The sequence below is a fragment of the Corythoichthys intestinalis genome, chromosome 8, assembly GCF_030265065.1.
Source record: "Corythoichthys intestinalis isolate RoL2023-P3 chromosome 8, ASM3026506v1, whole genome shotgun sequence".
In the NCBI taxonomy this organism is placed as follows: domain Eukaryota; kingdom Metazoa; phylum Chordata; class Actinopteri; order Syngnathiformes; family Syngnathidae; genus Corythoichthys; species Corythoichthys intestinalis.
In genome coordinates, this window is record NC_080402.1 from 16977164 (window position 1) to 16997862 (window position 20699).

At 38.1% G+C, this 20699-nt stretch overlaps 2 protein-coding genes across 2 annotated transcripts in view; both read right to left on the bottom strand.

Annotated features, from left to right (window-relative positions):
• The window catches only part of LOC130920651 (sialoadhesin-like), a 111626-nt gene that overhangs the window by 47464 nt on the left and 43463 nt on the right, over positions 1 to 20699 (bottom strand). The gene's annotated exons all lie outside the window — the stretch shown is intronic.
• Positions 1 to 20699, bottom strand: part of LOC130920653 (carcinoembryonic antigen-related cell adhesion molecule 5-like) — a 32699-nt gene that overhangs the window by 9413 nt on the left and 2587 nt on the right. Inside the window, exons 2-7 of the mRNA XM_057844015.1 lie at positions 11283 to 11645; positions 10255 to 10464; positions 9850 to 10176; positions 9359 to 9595; positions 8545 to 8814; positions 8060 to 8320 (exon numbers count right to left, since the gene is read on the bottom strand). Coding sequence (XP_057699998.1) covers positions 8060 to 8320; positions 8545 to 8814; positions 9359 to 9595; positions 9850 to 10176; positions 10255 to 10464; positions 11283 to 11645 — 1668 coding nt within the window. The remainder of the gene's footprint in view (positions 1 to 8059; positions 8321 to 8544; positions 8815 to 9358; positions 9596 to 9849; positions 10177 to 10254; positions 10465 to 11282; positions 11646 to 20699) is intronic.

Genomic DNA, 20699 nt, shown 5'->3' on the forward strand with positions numbered 1-20699 from the left:
TTATATAAGCCTCACACAGACTACTTTTCATTGTGTCAAAGTGTCATTTTGTCAGTGTTGTCCCATGAAAAGATATAATAAAATATCTGCAGAAATGCAAGGTGTGTACTCACTTTTGTGATACACTGTACATATACCATTTTTTTCGGACTATGTCAGTTTTTTCCTTGTGTGGCCTTAGTTGCGACTTATACTCCGGAGCGTATTAACACAGTATTAACACATCGTTATATCATTTCACTTATTATTTTCATACTAAACCGTAAGAGGGTGCTCAAGGTCTCTGTTTCAACAATGGCGGTAACAAAAAAAACACTGAAAAGGGTTGAACAAAATGGCACCTAAAAGAAAATCATATCCAGCCAAAAACGGTTATCGAGCAGCAGAAAGTATGGAGTTAGCGAGAAACTTGTGAGGGACTGGCGAAATGCGGTGGTTGCTCTTTCTGAAATGAAGGAGGGAAAAGAAGCTAATCGTAGGCTAAAAGCTAGGTGGTCAAGACTAAAGGAACGAATTTGCACATGGGTGCTTATAGACCCTACTCACATGACGTCACAACCACGCCCCCGCGCCATATTTTCCATCAACTCGTCACTGTTGATGCATTACCGCTACGTAAATTCCCCCTATTATGGCGTGTTTTTCTGCTCGTTAACATTAATAATCAAAACGGTGAAGGCGTGTGTGGCGGTTGGTTGCAATAACAGAGAAGATAGACGGAGAGACTTGAAGTTCTACCGGATTCCGAGAGACCCGGAGAGGAGAGCGACATGGCCTGCTGCAATTCGACGAGAAAACTGGGCTCCAAACGATTACCACAGATTATGTAGTAGTCATTTTATATCTGGTAAGATGCATTTAATACAGTATATATTTAAAGGGTTTTGGGCTGACAACCACAATTAAGATCATTGTTAGGCTAATCGCCGACAACATACATTCAGACATTGTGAATGAACGACCTGAAAATATATAATTATAAGGGGATAATAAGACAGTTGTCATACAATTAATTTACAATTTCACTATTGAGGTCAAAAGCCAAAAAATAAATTCAACTAGGGACAATCTGGAGTAGTGCTATCGCACTTCATATCTATCACATATTATATAAGTATGTAGTGAGAGTGCTATCGCTAAACCATATAAACATTAAAAGCCCTAGCTCCATTGACAAATGACATGAAATACATTAGACCTGACAGTGGATGTTAGCAAGAACAAAAGATTTTGAATTGAAAATTTCGTAACTCACCTTCCCGAGCACAAGATAGACTCCTGCCGAATTTTCGTGGACGAGGACCTGTTTCACCCAACCAGCAACGAAGTATTTATAAGCCTCCAAGCTCTTAAAGTTTTTCAAACTTTCGTGAGAATAGGCTGATTTTGTGTGGACAAGATAGTTGTAAATATCAGGGTAGCAGATGTCAGGCTTAGACGGCGAAGACAGCGGGTCGAAAAACATCGATTTAGGCATCAAATATGGATCTGGTGAATGGATAAACTGAAGCTTTTCCACAAAACGCCTTTTATGCAACGCATCCAATGAGTTTACAACGTCAGATAACACCGGGGCTTCCATGAATTGCTCTATAACTTGCACGTCTAATTGAAAACAATGAGAATAGGTCTAAAAAATACAGACAATTTGGCGGCCGGATACAGCAACACGTCATTTTGTGACGTAGGTGAGTAGGGTCTATACAAAATGCTGCCCAGAGAGAGTTGTCAACAGTGCAGTCGCGTCTTTGCATACAGATATACGGTACAAATATTCTGCCTATTGTTCTCTATTCTATTTTTATTTTAAATTGCCTTTCAAAATGACGTACTGTATCTGTTCCTACTTTTGGATTTTAATCAGATAAATTTCCCCCAAAAAATATTACTTATATTCCATTGTGACATATGTTTTTTTCCCCCCTCTCCACTGAGCATTTTTTGGCTGTTGCGCGGGGCGGACTGGTAATCTGTAGCTTCTGGAGGATCACAAAACGGCCGGTGATCTGGACGGCCGGCGGCCGCCATACATAAATCACTGTTTTTATCCCCCCTATCCTCTATGATTATCTACAGTTAGCATCCAATATGACAGGTGGCAGCAATGCGCCTGGCTGTTAACCGCCAATCTGATAGGAGAAAAACGAAGAAGTTGGCCATTGCCGCAAGGCGCTGTGACTCTGAAAGACTTGTTGTGGCCCACGAAGGGACAGGATAGAGCGATAAGAGCTTTGGCGGACTTTCCAGTTGCCACCGGGCTGAGATGGAATGAAGAGGGTTACTTGCTAGGTATATTGGCAATTGTTATCCACCAGGTAGCTACAATTTAAATGAAATAAATGGCAATTTAAGTATTCAGTATTAATAATAGATAATAAAGTAAATTAAATAATAAAGTAAATAAAATAAAATAAAATAAAAGTAAAAAAAGTATTAATAAAATGAATGGTTTTACTTTAAAGTTTAGGTAGTTAAATTGATACTGTATGTAAATTTTTAATCATTTGGGGTGGCGTGGCTCAGTGGTAAAGTAGTTGTCCCCAAACTCAGAGGTTGTGGGTTCGATTCTTTGCCCTGATGAACTTGTCTAAGTATCCTTGAGCAAGATACTGAACCCCACGTTGCTCCTGGTGCTGCGTCACCAGTAGGTGAATGGCAAGATAGTGTGAAGCGCTTTGAAAGGTGGAAAAGCGCTATTTAAGTATATTACCATTTATACATCGTTTTGTTTTCTGGTTAATACTTTCCAATGAAGGTTACGTATACAGGATTTGTCTTGAAACGTTTATTGTATTTTCATTGAAATTTATTATTTGTGTGGCAAGATTAATTATGGCATAAACAATGAAGTCATTTTATAGACACAGGGGATAGGTGTTATTATAATCAATTGGATACATAAAACTTGCTTTAAAAAATACTATATTGGTGTCAACAATAATCGATGCGCGATGCATCCCGACGCAGGGCATGGACGATTCGATTCGATGCGGGCAACAAGCCGAATCGATTCAGCGCATTTTAAAATATATAAGTATGTTAAAAAATCTTCCCTGGGCAATTCCAGTGATGCAACGGATTAGGTTTCCCCATTTGTATTATTCTTCTCATGTTTCATTTTTTACACACTGCATAACTCTGGTCAAGTTTCCCACCAACCCCGTAGAAGCCAAAATGTCTCCAGATTTCTGCTTTCAATGTCTTAGGTAAATCAATAATCTTTCTCGCTCCCTCCTTCTCCGCTTCAGCCATTGTTATATGTCCTATCTCTAAGAGGTTAGATCTTGTGCCCGAACCCAAACGGGTCAGGTCGGGTCGGGCTTAAAATGTTAAGCATTCACGTTCGGGTCGGGTCGGCCTGCCGCGCCGGAGTAATAAATTATTTTAAAAAAGCATGACAGGTTTGAACCATTTCAGCGATTTTTTGATAAAACACGAACGCAACTGTCTCGTCGATAAACAACGATGGCACCTGCCTCAGCCTTTTGTTTCCTTGTTGTGACGTCTCCGCCCCATTCGACTGTTTCCGGAATCCTTTCGGAAATGTTCGTAATTTTCGATCTATTTTTTATTTTATTTTGTTAACTTTATTAATATTTGTTATCTTGCCACACAACGGTTCTATTGATATCTCACAGCCCCTTAGTATTATAATACTCTTTAATTAACATTAGTTAATGTATTTTAAGACAATAGCTAATGTTCAAGTCACATGACAATAATTCATATAATCCCTTATTTAACATTAGTAATATATTAATTAACATTAGTTAATGCATAACCAGAAAGTAACTAATAGTTTGGTAAAATTAAAAAAAAAATATAGGCCTATATAGGGTTAAGGTTTAGGGTTAGGGTTGGTTAACTTAAGCACTTATCATTTCTTAGTTAAGGGACACATGTGCTACACAGTACAATAAGGGTCCAAAAAGCATTCGGTAATGGTTAATAAAGGTTGGGGAGGGGGGGGACTTAAGCATTTATAATTTCTTAGTTAAAGTGCTTGTGACACGAAAAAGCATGTTTATTTCATAATACACGTGGTATTTTATGCTCCTGAATGATATGGACCGCTTGGATGTGTGTGGAAGCGATCGCTATATTTATTTAGTTTTTTGAATCCCGCGCCAGGAAAATGAGTGACTTCCGGCTTCGGTCTCGCATTGAGGAGGAGGGCGCTGTGACGTGTACGGTAGAAGACGTCCTCTTCACGCTACAGTGTACTGTTGTGTATGAGGACGAAGGATTCAGCTGATTTTGCGGATTAATACTTTTATTTTTTGCATCACGCCAGCCAAACGGCTGCAGAAAAATCATTCTGTATGCGGGAGAGGCGTATGCGCCTTTTTGGAGTTTCAAAAGGTTCCCATTCACCGTGGATATTTACTGTGGGACCATTGGACTTACAAGGAAGTGAGTAAACATCTTGTTTTGTATTATGTCAAATACGAATACAGTGATTACAAAGTAAACACTATAAAATTCCTTTAAATAAAGGACTACTTACGTTTGATCATTGATAGGCATGTAAAAAGCTATCCTCACGCTCATTAGCAGTTAGCTGTTAGCACGTTAGCTACACAACATTTCCAGCCACCCTCCTCCAGGGAACGAACTGTAAATTGCTCTCCGCCGGGCGGTTTGCCGATCCGCAAAGAAACTCGACAACCGGGTCGTCATGTCAAATAATACAGGCTAGTTATGTGTGATTTTCCACTTCGAAGACTTTGAAACATCCCTCGGTTCGGGTTAGCATGTCGGCTAGCTGTCACTCCTTCTGGTCTGTTTACATTCTCCGAAGCCGGGGAAGGGAAATGACATATGTCCGATTTAGGTGTCATAAAATATCGTTCGGCAGGTGTGACAGTAAAGGTAAAGTCGACTGTTTTGACCATTATGGAGTAATTTTGCCATGTCGTCTTGAATAAATGGATTTTTATTATTTTATATTCCATTTAGCACAAGTTATTTGTCATGACCATGCCATTTATTTAGCAATTGGGGAAAGTACTTGGGTAAAAAGAATATCCTGTAAAAATATTGAAGTAAAGAGACAGAAACAATGACATTTTGCCGCTCTCTTCGTCGCGTTTTCCTCATTGTGAATAGTTCCCCCTCGACGGGCTGACTGGTCCTTCTCAAGCCATTTATATAGCTATTGGGGAAAAATACTTGGATAAAAAGAATATCCTGTAAAAATATTGAAGTAAAGAGACAGAAACAATGACATTTTGCCGCTCTCTTCGTCTCGTTTTCCTCATTGTGAATAGTTCCCCCTCGACGGGCTGACTGGTCCTTCTCAAGCCATTTATATAGCTATTGGGGAAAATACTTGGATAAAAAGAATATCCTGTAAAAATATTGGGAGTAGAGAGACTGAAACAATGACATTTTGCAGCTCTCTTCGTCTCATTTTCCTCGTTCTGAACAATTCCCCCTCAATGGGCTGAATAGTAAAACCGATGAGCCTAGTCTACCGCTGACGTCATCCACCTGTTGGGGACGCTAAAGCCCTATAATTGTAGGCGTGGCTAACCGGCAGATTAAAAGACTAATTTCTCGTCATCTGCGCTTTGCTAAATTGTTGTATATGGTCGAATCGTCTCAAAATATGATTCTAATTCACATAATAATGCCATTTAAGACTTTTTTTCTGGTGTCGTATGCTCTTTAAGGGACACATGTGCTACACTTTACAATAAGGGTCCAAAAAACATTCAGTAATGGTTAATTAAGGTTAAGTAATACTTATGAGGTACGTTAACGTGAACCATACTTAAGGTTAGGTTATAATATATACAGTGCCTTGCAAAAGTATTCGGCCCCCTTGAACCTTGCAACCTTTCGCCACATTTCAGGCTTCAAACATAAAGATATAAAATTTTAATTTTTTTGTCAAGAATCAACAACGAGTGGGACACAATCGTGAAGTGGAACAAAATTTATTGGATAATTTAAACTTTTTTAACAAATAAACTGAAAAGTGGGGCGTGCAATATTATTCGGCCCCCTTGCGATAATACTTTGTAGCGCCACCTTTTGCTCCAATTACAGCTGCAAGTCGCTTGGGGTATGTTTCTATCAGTTTTGCACATCGAGAGACTGACATTCTTGCCCATTCTTCCTTGCAAAACAGCTCGAGCTCAGTGAGGTTGGATGGAGAGTGTTTGTGAACAGCAGTCTTCAGCTCTTTCCACAGATTCTCGATTGGATTAAGGTCTGTACTTTGACTTGGCCATTCTAACACCTGGATACGTTTATTTTTTAACCATTCCATTGTAGATTTGGCTTTATGTTTTGGATCATTGTCCTGTTGGAAGATAAATCTCCGTCCCAGTCTCAGGTCTTGTGCAGATACCAACAGGTTTTCTTCCAGAATGTTCCTGTATTTGGCTGCATCCATCACCCGTCAATTTTAACCATCTTCCCTGTCCCTGCTGAAGAAAAGCAGGCCCAAACCATGATGCTGCCACCACCATGTTTGACAGTGGGGATGGTGTGTTCAGGGTGATGATCTGTGTTGCTTTTACGCCAAGCATATCGTTTTGCATTGTGGCCAAAAAGTTCAATTTGTTTCATCTGACCAGAGCACCTTCTTCCACATGTTTGGTGTGTCTCCCAGTTGGCTTGTGGCAAACTTTAAACGAGACTTTTTATGGATATCTTTGAGAAATGGCTTTCTTCTTGCCACTCTTCCATAAAGGCCAGATTTGTGCAGTGTACGACTGATTGTTGTCCTATGGACAGACTCTCCCACCTCAGCTGTAGATCTCTGCAGTTCATCCAGAGTGATCATGGGCCTCTTGGCTGCATCTCTGATCAGTTTTCTCCTTGTTTGAGAAGAACGTTTGGAAGGACGGCTGGGTCTTGGTAGATTTGCAGTGGTCTGATGCTCCTTCCATTTCAATATGATGGCTTGCACAGTGCTCCTTGAGATGTTTAAAGCTTGGGAAATCTTTTTGTATCCAGATCCGGCTTTAAACTTCTCCACAACAGTATCTCGGACCTGCCTGATGTGTTCCTTGGTTTTCATAATGCTCTCTGCACTTTAAACAGAACCCTGAGACGATCACAGAGCAGGTGCATTTATACGGAGACTTGATTACACACAGGTGGATTCTATTTATCATCATCGGTCATTTAGGACAACATTTGGTCATTCAGAGATCCTCACTGAACTTCTGGAGTGAGTTTGCTGCACTGAAAGTAAAGGGGCCGAATACTATTGCACGCCCCACTTTTCAGTTTTTTATTTGTTAAAAAAGTTTAAATTATCCAATAAATGTTGTTCCACTTCACGATTGTGTGCCACTTGTTGTTGATTCTTGACAAAAAAATTAAATTTCATATCTTTATGTTTGAAGCCTGAAATGTGGCGAAAGGTTGCAAGATTCAAGGGGGCCGAATACTTTTGCAAGGCACTGTAATATACCGTATATAATACATTACCTAATATTAATTCACATTTACATTAGTGCATTAATAGATAGGTATCAATGTATACTGGTACTAGTAAGTGATAGTTATTTTAAAATGAGAACCATTGCTCTGTGAGTCCTTAGGCCTATACCTGTATATATTTTTAATTTTACCAAACCATTAGTTACTGTCTGGTTATGCATTAACTCATGTTATAGTAATATATTAATACATTTTGAATAAGCAATTATATTAATTATTGTAATGTTACTTAAACATTAGTTATTGTTTAAAAATGCATTAACTAATGTTAATGAAGGGACCCTTATTGTAAAGTGTTACCATATTTTTTAATTTCTATTTTACATTATTATATAATCAATTCAAATTTTTTAACATTTCAATTTGGGTGGTTCAGTGGTTGTCTACTGAGCATGTGACATAGCCTAATAGTGCTTGTAACGGTGTGGATATTGAATGAATCAACGTTTTAATGTATCTCATTTTGATTACATTTTAAGGACAAAAGATTAAAAATTAAAAGATTTATTTATTTTTTTCTTATGTTTGGACATTCACTTCACCCTCCATAGTAGTTTTGGTACTGTAGCTTACCCTTCATATTTATTGTAGTACTCACATTGGATGTCTACGACCACAAGTGAAGATAAGGCTAATCCATATTCATTTTCGGCCATGCACTTGTAGCTTCCAGCATCTTCAGCGCTTATGGAGTTAAAAACGTAGTAATTTCTTTCTGAATCCTGAAGCATAGTTTGGTCCTTGTACCAGGTGTAGCTAGCAGCTGGGTTAGCATCACTGCTGCAGGTAAGATTCACTGGCTGTCCCTCCTCAGCGACATTTGATGGCCTCACCAGCAAATTAGAGAACCTTGGAGCATCTGAAGAACACAATATTGGTGTCATCGGAGAGTTGTTCATTGGAGTCCCAAACATGTTTGCTTAACCTCTAATGATCGCAGCAGATATGTTATTTCGACTTTGGTAGTTGTCAAAAGGCGCGCAATTTCCAAAGTCCGACTTGCATGCACGCTATAAAAACCCATTAGGAAGAACAAAAGCCTAAGATTTCAAAATTAACTGTAGGACACTAAAGTGTACTCACATTTCACATCAATTACGACGGGTTGCGACATCTTCACCCCCAGATCATTCTCCACAGCACAAAAATACTCAGCTGAATCCGAAGACATGATGGCGATGAAGACTAGCTTTTCTCCATAACCCATGACCTCACAGTCAGACGTTCTGCATTTCTTGTACCAGCGGTGTCTCGATGATGTTGGAGTGTCAGCTATACAGGTCAGAGTCAGTAGATCACCCTCCACGATCTCACTTTTATGACTCAAGAACACTCTGGGGGCTTTCAGAGCATCTGAAAGAGACGGGTAGAAGATATGGTTGAATGTCAGTCAGTAGAGAGTCACCCTACACCAAGGTCCAAAAAAAACAAGCATGTTTGATTCGCTTGACTGAAGACGTACATGGTCATAATGTGCCACTCCAGTCCTGCAACAGCCATAAGATGGGTCACTGCCCTCACTCGGTTCGGTTCCAAATATGCGGACAGCAATGCCAAAATGGCTAATGTTTAAATAGGATTGGTTTTCTTATTTTGTTGGATTTTTTTATGTTAAATAAATAAACTAGTCTTCCAAAAAAGATTTTTTTCCTACACGATGAATACATTATTCAATGATATAACGAAATGCAATTTTTATATATAGATGTATAATTATGTAATGACTTTTTCTTGTATTATGGGGTCTAAATCAATTCTTTTGATTAACATATGTAACTTGAGTATTCACTTGACAACAAATGAATGAAAAAAATTACCCATTTTACTCACCAAAACTTGATTTGATATGCAAATTAAATGCAACAATTAAAGAATAAAGCCTTGAAAAAGAACTCACATAGTGGAAGAGACACACTTAATGGATATCCTTCAACAGCACAGGTGATGTGTTCTCCTGGACGTAAAGTTATTATCTGTTCTTTTGTCCTCTTATAAGAACAGTCAACATTTTGGCCTCTATTCCGCATCCAGCACCAAGATAAACGAGCTCCAGGACTGCAGCTCAAGTGACAGGACAGCAAAGCGACCGTGTAAGAGTCATTCTTTTCGGCCTTGATCACCTGCACCCGCGCAGCTAGAGGAAGGTACGGCAAACAGGTGAGTCCAAGAAATTCATTCTATGCATTTTTAAAATCTGAATGTCAACTTGATCATTCTAAAACTTTCCCATTTGTTTTCCTCATACAATCACAAAATGAAGAATGCCAATGTTCATGGCTCACAAGTTTATTATTGGTGGGGGGAAAAAAATGGATTGTTGCATTCTTATTCCATATTCAATTTTTGATGTCAAACCCCAAAGATTTTCATGCTGTGTTTCACTGTTACCTGTGACTGTCAATGTTGTTCCAGGTAAATCGCTTCCCCATTCTGAGAATTTGAAGCGATAGTCTGCAGAATCACTCTCCGTCACATTTTTTATTCGTAGCCATGATCGTTTGCCATACATATCAAAAGTGGAATACCGGTGGTCCAACTGCCATGCCCTTAACACTGGGAGAACATTCCAAGTGTTGCCATTGTCTGGGCAGAACCAGGATTTTTCCTGTACTGTCTTGTGGTGGCTGTAAGTGCAAGTAATGTCCACATCGGAGCCTTTGAGGGCGCAGATACTTTTGTACTCATAAAGCACCTTGTCACATGAGTTTCTTAAACCTGAAAGATTAAACAAGCACTTTAGCATAAGCATTTGTGAAGAGCTGCAAACTTGTGCGGCAGGAGTCAACAACTCACACACTGGAGGAGACAAATGCTGTTCGTGTCCTCTTAAAGCACAGGAGTAGCTAACGTCATATGATGCTGGCATCATTACGTAGTTCCAGTCTTGTTTTTTTTTCCCATTCTCATACCAGATGTACGAAGGAGAGTCAACAGGAGAGTCGCACTCACTCTCACATGTCACAGTTCGTAATAACCATGACTCAAAGGGAGCTATACTGAGATCTGAAATTGGGTGGAACACAAATTAATGTAGTATCAAAACACATTTATTGCAATGTACTTTTATTGCCCATTTCCACCAAGGTGAAGTTAAGTTGCTTCCCTTTGTAGCTTTTTTTGTTTGTGTTTTATCTTAAATATTTGACGATCTGATTGTCATAATGGATCTACCCATTCTTTGTAAGCTACTACTTATTGTGCCTAACCCAGCTGACTTTGGGCCCAAGGTAGGGTCTGAACTAGTCCCCAGCCAATCGCAGTGCACATGTATACTTCATGCATAGTCATATCTATGGAAACTTTAATTACCATGGTAGTGAAATTTGGAGGAAACCACCATTCTGCCACATTTTATTTTTGTAAATCAATTTGAAAATACATTTTTTTTTGTGTAAAGACAACATGATTATTATTACTTTTTTTTTTTTTTTTTTTAAGAAAAAGAATATGGTTAGAAAACATATCAATGATATAGCTAAAACTCATCCAGGTTGTACATTTTTTTTATTAAAAAGATCAAACTTCTTATGCAAGAAATGAATTTATAATGTATCATTTATTTTTTATTTTATTTTTTCATTCATTAATTTATTTTTCTTCCCCAAATTTTATTTATTATTCTATAATAAGTGATATTTTCCAATTCCATTTTATTCATGTGAACTATAACTCTAAAAAAAAAATAATAATAATAAACTTTTGTTGGAGGAAAACAAGAGACTAAAACAAGTTCTGAATCTGAATAAAACTACAACACATTTTGATGGAAGCTTCAAAACTTTTGTTCTTGGTGGAAAGCTTCTTTTAAAAAGAATCAATACCAGTGACATTCAGAGTAACTCCAGACACGACAGTATGTTCTCCTTTGGGAGCGTTAGTTATGAATTTGAACTTGTATTTGCCCTCGTCGCTCTTTCTCAGCTCTCTGATTGACAAAGTGCACGAGCTGCCTTGACAGTTTAGGTCTAGACGATCAGTGTACTGAGGGTCCATCGTCAGATCTTCAGGTCGATCATTGTAACTTTTGGTGAACCACAGTGTCTTTTCAACTGTTATGATGTGGCCGTCATGCGTTTGTGGGTACCAGAAGGAGCAGTTGAAGATCACCGTGGTTCCTGTCAAACCGCAGATGGTTTCCTGACTGTATTTCCCTCCCCATTCACTTGCCTCCCAACTCTGGGACACTGAAACACATTTCCAACATTAAATGCAAATTTGCTCATACTTTGGATTTGTTTTAGTTGTTGTTTTTTTTCACATGCATACTGTAAATTGTAAAAAAGAACCATTTCTTATTTTGTTGTAGATCAAAATAATGGTAAATTTCGAGAATAATAATGACTTTTTAACATAGATAATACAACACACATAAAATAAAGAAGCAGATTTTTTTTTTTCTTTTTTAAATATGACTTAATTCTGAGGAATTTTGTCAGATATTTTTTCGATTAACCCTTTGTTCCCTCAATGAAGTCATTACTTCCCAATGATGGCGCAAGATGTTTTAAAAAATGTTATTTGTTATTAATAGTGCTGTATTTTATTCATCATTTGTCAACATTAAAATTATTGGGGGCCATAACTACAGTGTATCTCTGTTTTTATTATTTTGAGTTTGTTTTTATTATTTATATTTTTTTATCCCTCCAAAAATTATATTAAAAAATATACGTGGCCATCACATTTTGAGTCATTTGCCAAATATTAATAATGTTGCCTACATGACCCTAAAATGTGACGTTCACCAGTGCCCTCAAAAGAGTGGTGTACGCTATCAGCAATCGAGCGTAGGCTTGCACATCTGTTAGAGGAAGGTCTGCCCCTGCTGTTGGATAAAAGCCAACTGACTTCAATAATGGCCAATCAAAGTTGCTCCTTTCATTCCTTTTAAATTACATTATTTTTCGGACTATAAGTCGTTTTTTTTTTTTCATTGTTTGGCTGGGGGTGCGACTTATACTCAGGAGCGACTTCTGCGTGAAATTATTAACACATTATGATATTATTTCACATGTTATTTTGGTGTTTTGGAGTGACACTGATAGTTTGGTAAACTTGTTAGCATGTTCTTTATGCTCTAGTTATCTGAATAACTCTTAATAGCTAAGGCCATGTTCGCGTTCTGCCTTTGGCAATGTGTGTTCAATTGTATTATTCACTTTTTTATATTGAAATGCATGCTTTTAGTTTGTGGCACTTTTACGCCCACGTGGGGGCGCACTCGCACTTGTTTACGCGAAGAAGAGCACTCACACGCCAGAAGAAGACGGCCAGCTACGCAGCTCTGAGTGAGTGGGCGAGTTAGCGAGAGAGAAACTCGGCTGCGAACCTACGTTCATTGTTTATGCTTGTAAAATATATCTACAGAGGCAACGCCTGTGTGTCTCATCTTTTCTGTTGTTGTAGTGTGTTTTCCATCCGCGATCGGACACTTAGAGCCAGTTGTGTGGTTGTTTGAATGATGTGCTAATACTAGCGAATGCATGCTAACCGTTTGTGTCATTGCTGTAATAGCACCTATTTATCATTTATTTACATTGATGCGAACTTGTTTGTTATCGATGACGAAATTGATTCATCAAATTATACAGACGTCCATCATTGTCATTTGGGAGTTTAGCTCGCTGCATAGCCAGGACCGAGCCGTAGCGTCCTGGTGAGGACAGTATATTCGCATTTCGTTGTTCATGCATCATGTAACTTAATACTGTACACTTATTCAGCATGTTGTTCTACATTGTATTTTTATATTAAATTGCCTTTCAAGATGACATATCTGTTCTATGTGTTGGATTTTATTAAGTAAATTTCCCCCCAAAATGCGACTTATACTCCGATGTGACTTGTAGTCCGAAAAATACAGTAGGCGTACTCGAGACTCAACATGATTAATCTCACATTTGTGTCTTAAGGCCATTTAAAACTAGCGGAAAAATAGCTCCCGTTAAATTGGCGTCACGCTTGTGTATTTAGCGGTAATATAAACGAACAAAGGCACGGTTAAGTCAAATTAAGCGGCATGCTCTCGGATGGGGGGTGCCTCGCATCGCTCCTGTCGTCCGCCTGAGACGCATTATTTTCGGCTGGGACTTGAGCTGACGGCCGGTGTCGGCACAACACCGGCCCGACGTGTGGTGGGAATGATTCTTGCTTCTTAAAGCTTTTCAGAAATACAGTGATCCCTCATTTTTCGCGGATAATGGGGACCAGAACCTGCCGCAACAAGTGAAAACCGTGAAGTAGCGCCCCCCCCACCCCCCGCTCAATTTTTTTGTGCGTGTTCTATGTATTTATTCATATTTTACATTGGGAAAGATGATACATATATAAGACAAGTTTTTTCACTTTTCCCCCCCAAAGTATCATTTATAAATGTTTTTTAAGCACTTCAAAATGTAAGAATTATGAGTTTTAAACATTTTACTGCCCCACCGAATCATTTTTAAACAAGAATAAAGTAATAAAAATGCTTGGCTTTATTAAATGCTTCATAGTGAGTCTATTCAAACCTATGAGGGGCCGTACAAGACATTTTTCATTCTGGCCCTCTCACACACATACATTCTCCTTTCACATACATATTCACTCTCACATACATACATTCTCTTCTCACATGCATACATTCTCCTTTCACATCCATACATTTTTACTTTCACATTCATACATTTTCACTCTCAGAACGATACATTTTTACTTTCACATCAATACATTTTCACTCTCACATTCATACATTTTTACTTTCACATTCATACATTTTTACTTTCACATCCATACATTTTCACTCTCACATTCATACATTTTCACTCTCACATTCATACATTTTTACTTTCACATTCATACATTTTTACTTTCACATTTATACATTTTCACTCTCACATTCATACATTTTCACTCTCACATGCATACATTTTTACTTTCACATTCATACATTTTCACTCACACATTTATACATTTTTACTTTCACATTTATACATTTTTACTTTCACATTTATACATTTTCACTCTCACATTCATACATTTTTACTTTTACATTTATACATTTTCACTCTCACATTCATATTTTTACTTTCACATTTATACATTTTCACTCTCACATTCATACATTTTTACTTTCACATTTATACATTTTTACTTTCACGTTTATACATTTTCTCTCTCATGTTTATACATTTTCACTCTTATATTCATACATGTATACTCTCACATTCACACATTTTTAGTCTGTGAAATATATGTTTGTATAAAAAAAATATATGTGTATAAGAGTGAATATATATGTATGTGAGGAAAATATGTATGAACGTGAGAGGAGAATATATGTATTAGTGTTGTATCGGTCGCGAACGATTCGTATTTTTTGAACGAATTGTTTGGGTGAACGAGACCGAACTAATCACCATCTGCACTGATTCGTTCTATGAAGTTGGTGCTTGTTCACTGCGTGGGAGGGCGTTGAGCAAGCGGCAGCGTCTTCTGACATCGCACACGACCAATCAGACGCCAGCCTCATCGCGGGCAGGGGAGGGACCGGAAACAGAATCAGGGCGTATGTCACTCACTTCCACGTGTGGCCAATAAGCAGCCAGCGTGCAGGCAAGGGGGCAAGACTGAGTTTTGTCACTTCCCGTTCAGTGACTCGGTCCTCCAGTTCCTGACCTAGCTTGCTGCTAACGTGACTTTCCAGTAATGACTGCGGTGAACGAATCAAAAAATGAAAGAAAAGGACTTTGTCACATATTTGTTAACGTGGAGCCTATCAAATGCAGCTCAAAAAGACAAAAACACCACACAAATTTAGCGAGCATGGTTTAGTGTACTACTTTTCTCAACAGACTCGGGACTACCTATTACGACATACTATCAAATTTACAGTAATTTAAAACACTGGTAGCTACGAGGCAAGCAAAAGCTGAGCTGCGGTCGCGTGACAGCAATGAAGGGGGCAAAGAACTGTCACTATATGGAGGCTTCATGGCAGCGATATTTACCTCATATGTGCACAGAAAAAAAGAATAGTATGATCACCATAATACTGATTTGCAATGAAACGGTATATACATGTCCATTTTTTCCAAGTGTTTTATTATTTTTTTTCCGTGTCAGGTGTTGGTTGGTTTGACAAATTATGTCAATCCGTCCATCATGTGCTACTCAAGCACCCCACAACAACGCACATGGACACGGGAGATGTCGCAATATGTCTACATTTTTCTTAACAGACTAATGAGAGTAGAAAGGCGATATCGTAAAGAGCAAACAATTATTTCTCGTCAGCATTTGACGATCTGAGATGCGGGGACGACAGGGGAGCTGACCGGATTATTTTATTTATTAATACCAGTGCAAAACGTCAATACGATCACCATAATACTGATTTGCAATGAAACTGTATATACATGTCATTTTTTTCCGAGTGTTTTAGTTTTTTTTCCCGTGTCAGGTGTTGGTTGGTTTGACAAATTATGTCAATCCGTCCATCATGCACTACTCAAGCGCCCCAAAACAACGCACGCGGACACGGGAGATGTCGCAATATGTCTACATTTTTCTTAACAGACTAATAAGGGTAGAAAAGCGACATCGTAAAGAGCAAACAACCATTTCTCGTCAGCATTTGACGATCTGAGATGCGGGGACGACAGGGGAGCTGACCGGATTATTTTATTTATTAATACCAGTGCAAAAATTCAATACGATCATCTTAATACTGATTTGCAATTAAACTGTCAAATATCAAAATGCAGTATTGTCTTTATTTCAGAGCAGCACATTCGAAAACTAGCTATTTACACTTATAGTTTTAACAATAGTGACTAAAAATAATAGTGATGAGCATGAAAACAAAAATACAACAGAGCGAGAGGTAAATATGATGTGTTGGTCGTTCCATTTAGAAATTAAACTTTCGATTTATTTTTATTTTCGTGACAGCAAGCATGCTGCGTTGGCTGGTAGCAGGCTAGCAGCAGCATTGTATATGTGATCGAGAACATGCTAAAGAAAGTCCGTGCGCCCCCGACCCCAAACCCCCACTCCTCCCACAAAAGGAAAATGTTTAACCGTGTCCTAAATCGAAATGCAAGCACGAGCCATGATTTTGAGCCCATAGAACTAGGACAGACGACGCGGAAGTTCTCCCTCGCTTTTGCAGCAGCGGGAGGGAGGGAGACGAGGCTGTCTGTGAAAGCAGAATGATATTGCCTGTCACTCATTACTGAAACTATGACGAGCGGTCAATGAGGAGCCTGTCTGCAAGAGAGAGGGAGGGACCAAGAATGTCACTTCCCGTTCAGTTATACTGCGAAGCAGTCTTTGGTGATTCGTTCGGCAACGTCACTTCCCGTTCAGTAACCGAACGATTCATTTGGACGGGGAGGGAGATGAGGGGGGCGAACGATTCGTTGAACGATTCGTTTGAACGAATCTTTTTACTGAACGATCCGGAATGGATTCGTTTACTCAAGTGAACGACAGATCCCGTCACTAATATGTATGTATGAGTGAAAGTATAGTGAAAACGGAAGGAGTCTAGTTGAAACGGAAGCCAGCTCTGATTGGCTCGCTCTGACTGGTAAGCTCTGATTGGCTGAGAACCTGACGCGGGTTGCTGTTCATAAAATAACAACTGAGAGTCAGCTTGGAACTTGGAAGAGGACGCACAATCACTTCGGCAAGCAGTTGGACTTTTGCAAAACATTTTGTCGACCCCAGAAACTAACTTCTTTGGCTTCCTGTCTCGAGCGGCGGCAAAGGACACAATCAACTGCACCCAACAGTGCTAATTATGACGCAGTTGAAAGTGATTATGAGAGACATTTTCAGACCGAGCAACTCTCGAACCTCTTCAACTGTCCAAGCTGGAGATAATATGACCCGCTCCCAGACTACTGCGGTCAAGCCACCCTCCACTCGTAAAAACGAAGTCAAGCTAGCCGCCCCTCATTTGGATCATTGTTTGCATTGTATGCATTATGGTACTGCAACGCGCTGGCTTCATAATGGAACGCGGTGGCTTCACAGCGCTAGTCCCTTTATTGAAAAAAATAAATAAAAAACGGGAAGCCATCCAAGAACGGGTCCACTTGAGAGAGGCACTCGAGCACCCCGAGACCCAAACTAAAGTATTATGATATAAAAAATAATTTAGGAATTCCGAGTAATACTACTTAGAAAATTGCTAGTTATTTCTGTCATTTACCCTTATTTCAAATTTTAATTTAAAAATATCTGGCTGATATCCCGGGACGGGTACACTTCTGAGGTATACTAGTCGACCCCAAGACTCGAACTCAAGTACTCTGATAAAATTCTGATGTATCATTTCAAAATAAAAGTACTTTGAAAATTGCCTATTTTAGCTGTCATTTCGCCTGATTTCAAAAATTGACTAAAAAAATCTGGCTGATATCCCGGGACGGTTCCACTTCTGGGGTATACTAGACTACCCAAGTATTGAACTAAAGTACTCTGATAAAATTCTGATGTATTATTTCAAAATAAAAGTACTTTGAAAAATAAACGTGAAAGTAAAAATGTATAAATGTGAAAGTAAAAATGTATGAATGTGAGAGTGAAAATGTATAAATGTAAAAGTAAAAATGTATGAATGTGAGAGTGAAAATGTATAAATGTGAGAGTGAAAATGTATAAATGTGAAAGTAAAAATGTATAAATGTGAAAGTAAAAATGTATGAATGTGAGAGTGAAAATGTATGAGTGTGAGAGTGAAAATGTATGAATGTGAAAGTAAAAATGTATGAATGTGAGAGTGAAAATGTATGAATGTGAGAGTGAAAATGTATGAATGTGAGAGCGAAAATGTATGAATGTGAGAGTGAAAATGTATGGATGTGAAAGGAGAATGTATGCATGTGAAAGGAGAATGTATGTGTGTGAGAGGGCCAGAATGAAAAATGTCTTCTACGGCCCCTCATACAAACCCTCTGAGGCTGCTCACTTTGTTAAATGATGATTGACACATGTGCAAAGTTTTTCTATGATTTACTTTTTTTTTTTAAGCAACTTATTTTTTGATTGAACAATAATAAAGACACAAATGTCCTAGCCAAAATGTGGCCCAAACGCAAAACAATATTACTTCAATGGAAAAAGTTGTTTCAATCAAGAAAAATAGTTTTCAATTGCTTTTTTTGTCTCAAATTTATTTTTGCAATCAAAAACACATTTTTTTTAATTGAAGTGACTTTTTTGGGATTAAAATTATATATTTTGATTGAAGCAACTTTGTTTTTGATTGAAGCAACTTTTTTTTTTTTGATTGAATAATAAACACACAAATCCACCTCCATAGTTGTTGAGAAAGAAATTAAGAAAGCTTTAAAAACAAAAGCCAACAGGGAGTCAGATTTTTTTTTTTTTTTTTTTTTTAAGATTTATATTTCATTATATAGATATGCCTTGTAAGGAAAGGAGATTGAGGGATTAAAAAAAAAGAGTTGGATGAAGCTGCTAAAGGCAGTGGATACCTCATCAGCTGGGTGAATAGCACACTTGGTAAGAATAAGTTTGCAAGGATAGTCGGGTATAAAATACAATTATAAACACAATTACAATGTTATTTTTCTACAAGATTTTATGCCATTGCTTTATTAATTATTAGGTGCTAGAGTTAAGTATGGATAATAATGAAATAATAGTTTTGAGAAAACTGTGTTGTTGGTGGCTCAGTGACCATCTGATGTGGTTTGTTCTCAGATGAACAAGTTGAAGAAGGAAGTTTTGATGCAGCGGTTGAAGGAAGAAAAGAGGCAGACTGAGTCCCAGCCAGAAAGTGTTGATGACAGTGTTGATTTCTATTCACTGTTGTCCCTTCCCAATTGAAGTATGTTATATTTAATTAAAGTTGCAGCCAATTATTATCTAAAGCTTGTTAAAATTGAAGTTATCTTGTTTGAAGGTGTATTAAGTCAACAACGCATCCATAGCACAGGGGCAGGCGTACTTATATCTATGCTATCAGGCTGTTTCGGCAGACGGATAATCGGAAATTACGGCTGACGAAACCTTGATAAATGCGCTTTTATAAAGTTTCGTGAGCTCTAGGACACTCAAAAAATGACTCATACCTCCCTTTGCTGAGCTAAATGGTACCTCGGTGTGCGTTTGTGTGGAAATGTAGTTCACGAAGAACAGAACAAAACAATTCACCTTGGCACCAAAACTCGTTAAATTCTTTACACGGCTATTATAATGCCCCCTACTCCATGAAATAGGAAAAGTCGCTGTTTTCTTGTGCAACAATAAAAAAGAATCGCTTTAGTGCTTAGGACCATTGTTAATATGCTTGCAGCTTTTCACTTCATGACTACGTCAGGCTACGAGGCTCCTCCTGTTTTGCTCTTGACGTTACCGCTCTTCATACTGGGCTGAAACTAGAATGAAAATGCCTTTAAAGTGGGCACTTAGAGACCTGCCCACTATCAAATAAAAATATTTAAAGAATAAAATATTTTATTTTACCATCCCACCCTGATATTGCCTGACAAAGCCACCTAAATCAATATTAATATTTTTTTAATGTGTCTTTAAAAAATAATCACACCTAATTATATTTGTTAGTTAATCCTATACATTAAAGTAGAAGAAAAAAGAGGGGGGGGGGAACGTTCTAATAGACCTCAAAACGTCTTCACGAAAATGTATATGAAGTTCTTCTTCTTTCCCCTTTACTGATATTAGTCCCACTTTGAACAAGATTAATACTTGAACTGATATGAGTCAGACAAATGCTTTTAACCCCACATAATTTTTGCAGAATGTTAACATCTGTGAGTTTTCATCTTAAGCACACTGACATGACATGCTGGCGGTTAGATCTGAATGTTATGAATATTAGGAAACAATGCAAATGTTGTGTAAATATCTTTTCGTAAAACTGTTTGTTTTGACCAAAAACTAACCTGGAAGAAGGTCAAAGTCCATTTTATATCTCGTATAGTACTGTACCTGTTGACAAATGTGTTTTAATCAAGATCTGACACAGATTACATTTTTTGTAAACAATTTTAAAATTTACCTGCAACTTCTCACACAGGCCACTCGCTGAGATTGTTTTACAGTGATTCTTTTAGCAGATGTTATTTGTGGAGAAAATGTGTAAAATAGGCATGGAAACAAAAACCTTGGTAGAGGTGTCACGTGCGCACTCTGTCAATTTACTTACAATGATTAAAATCACGGAGAGGATGTTTGCTGTGACAGGATGTTAAGAAGACCTT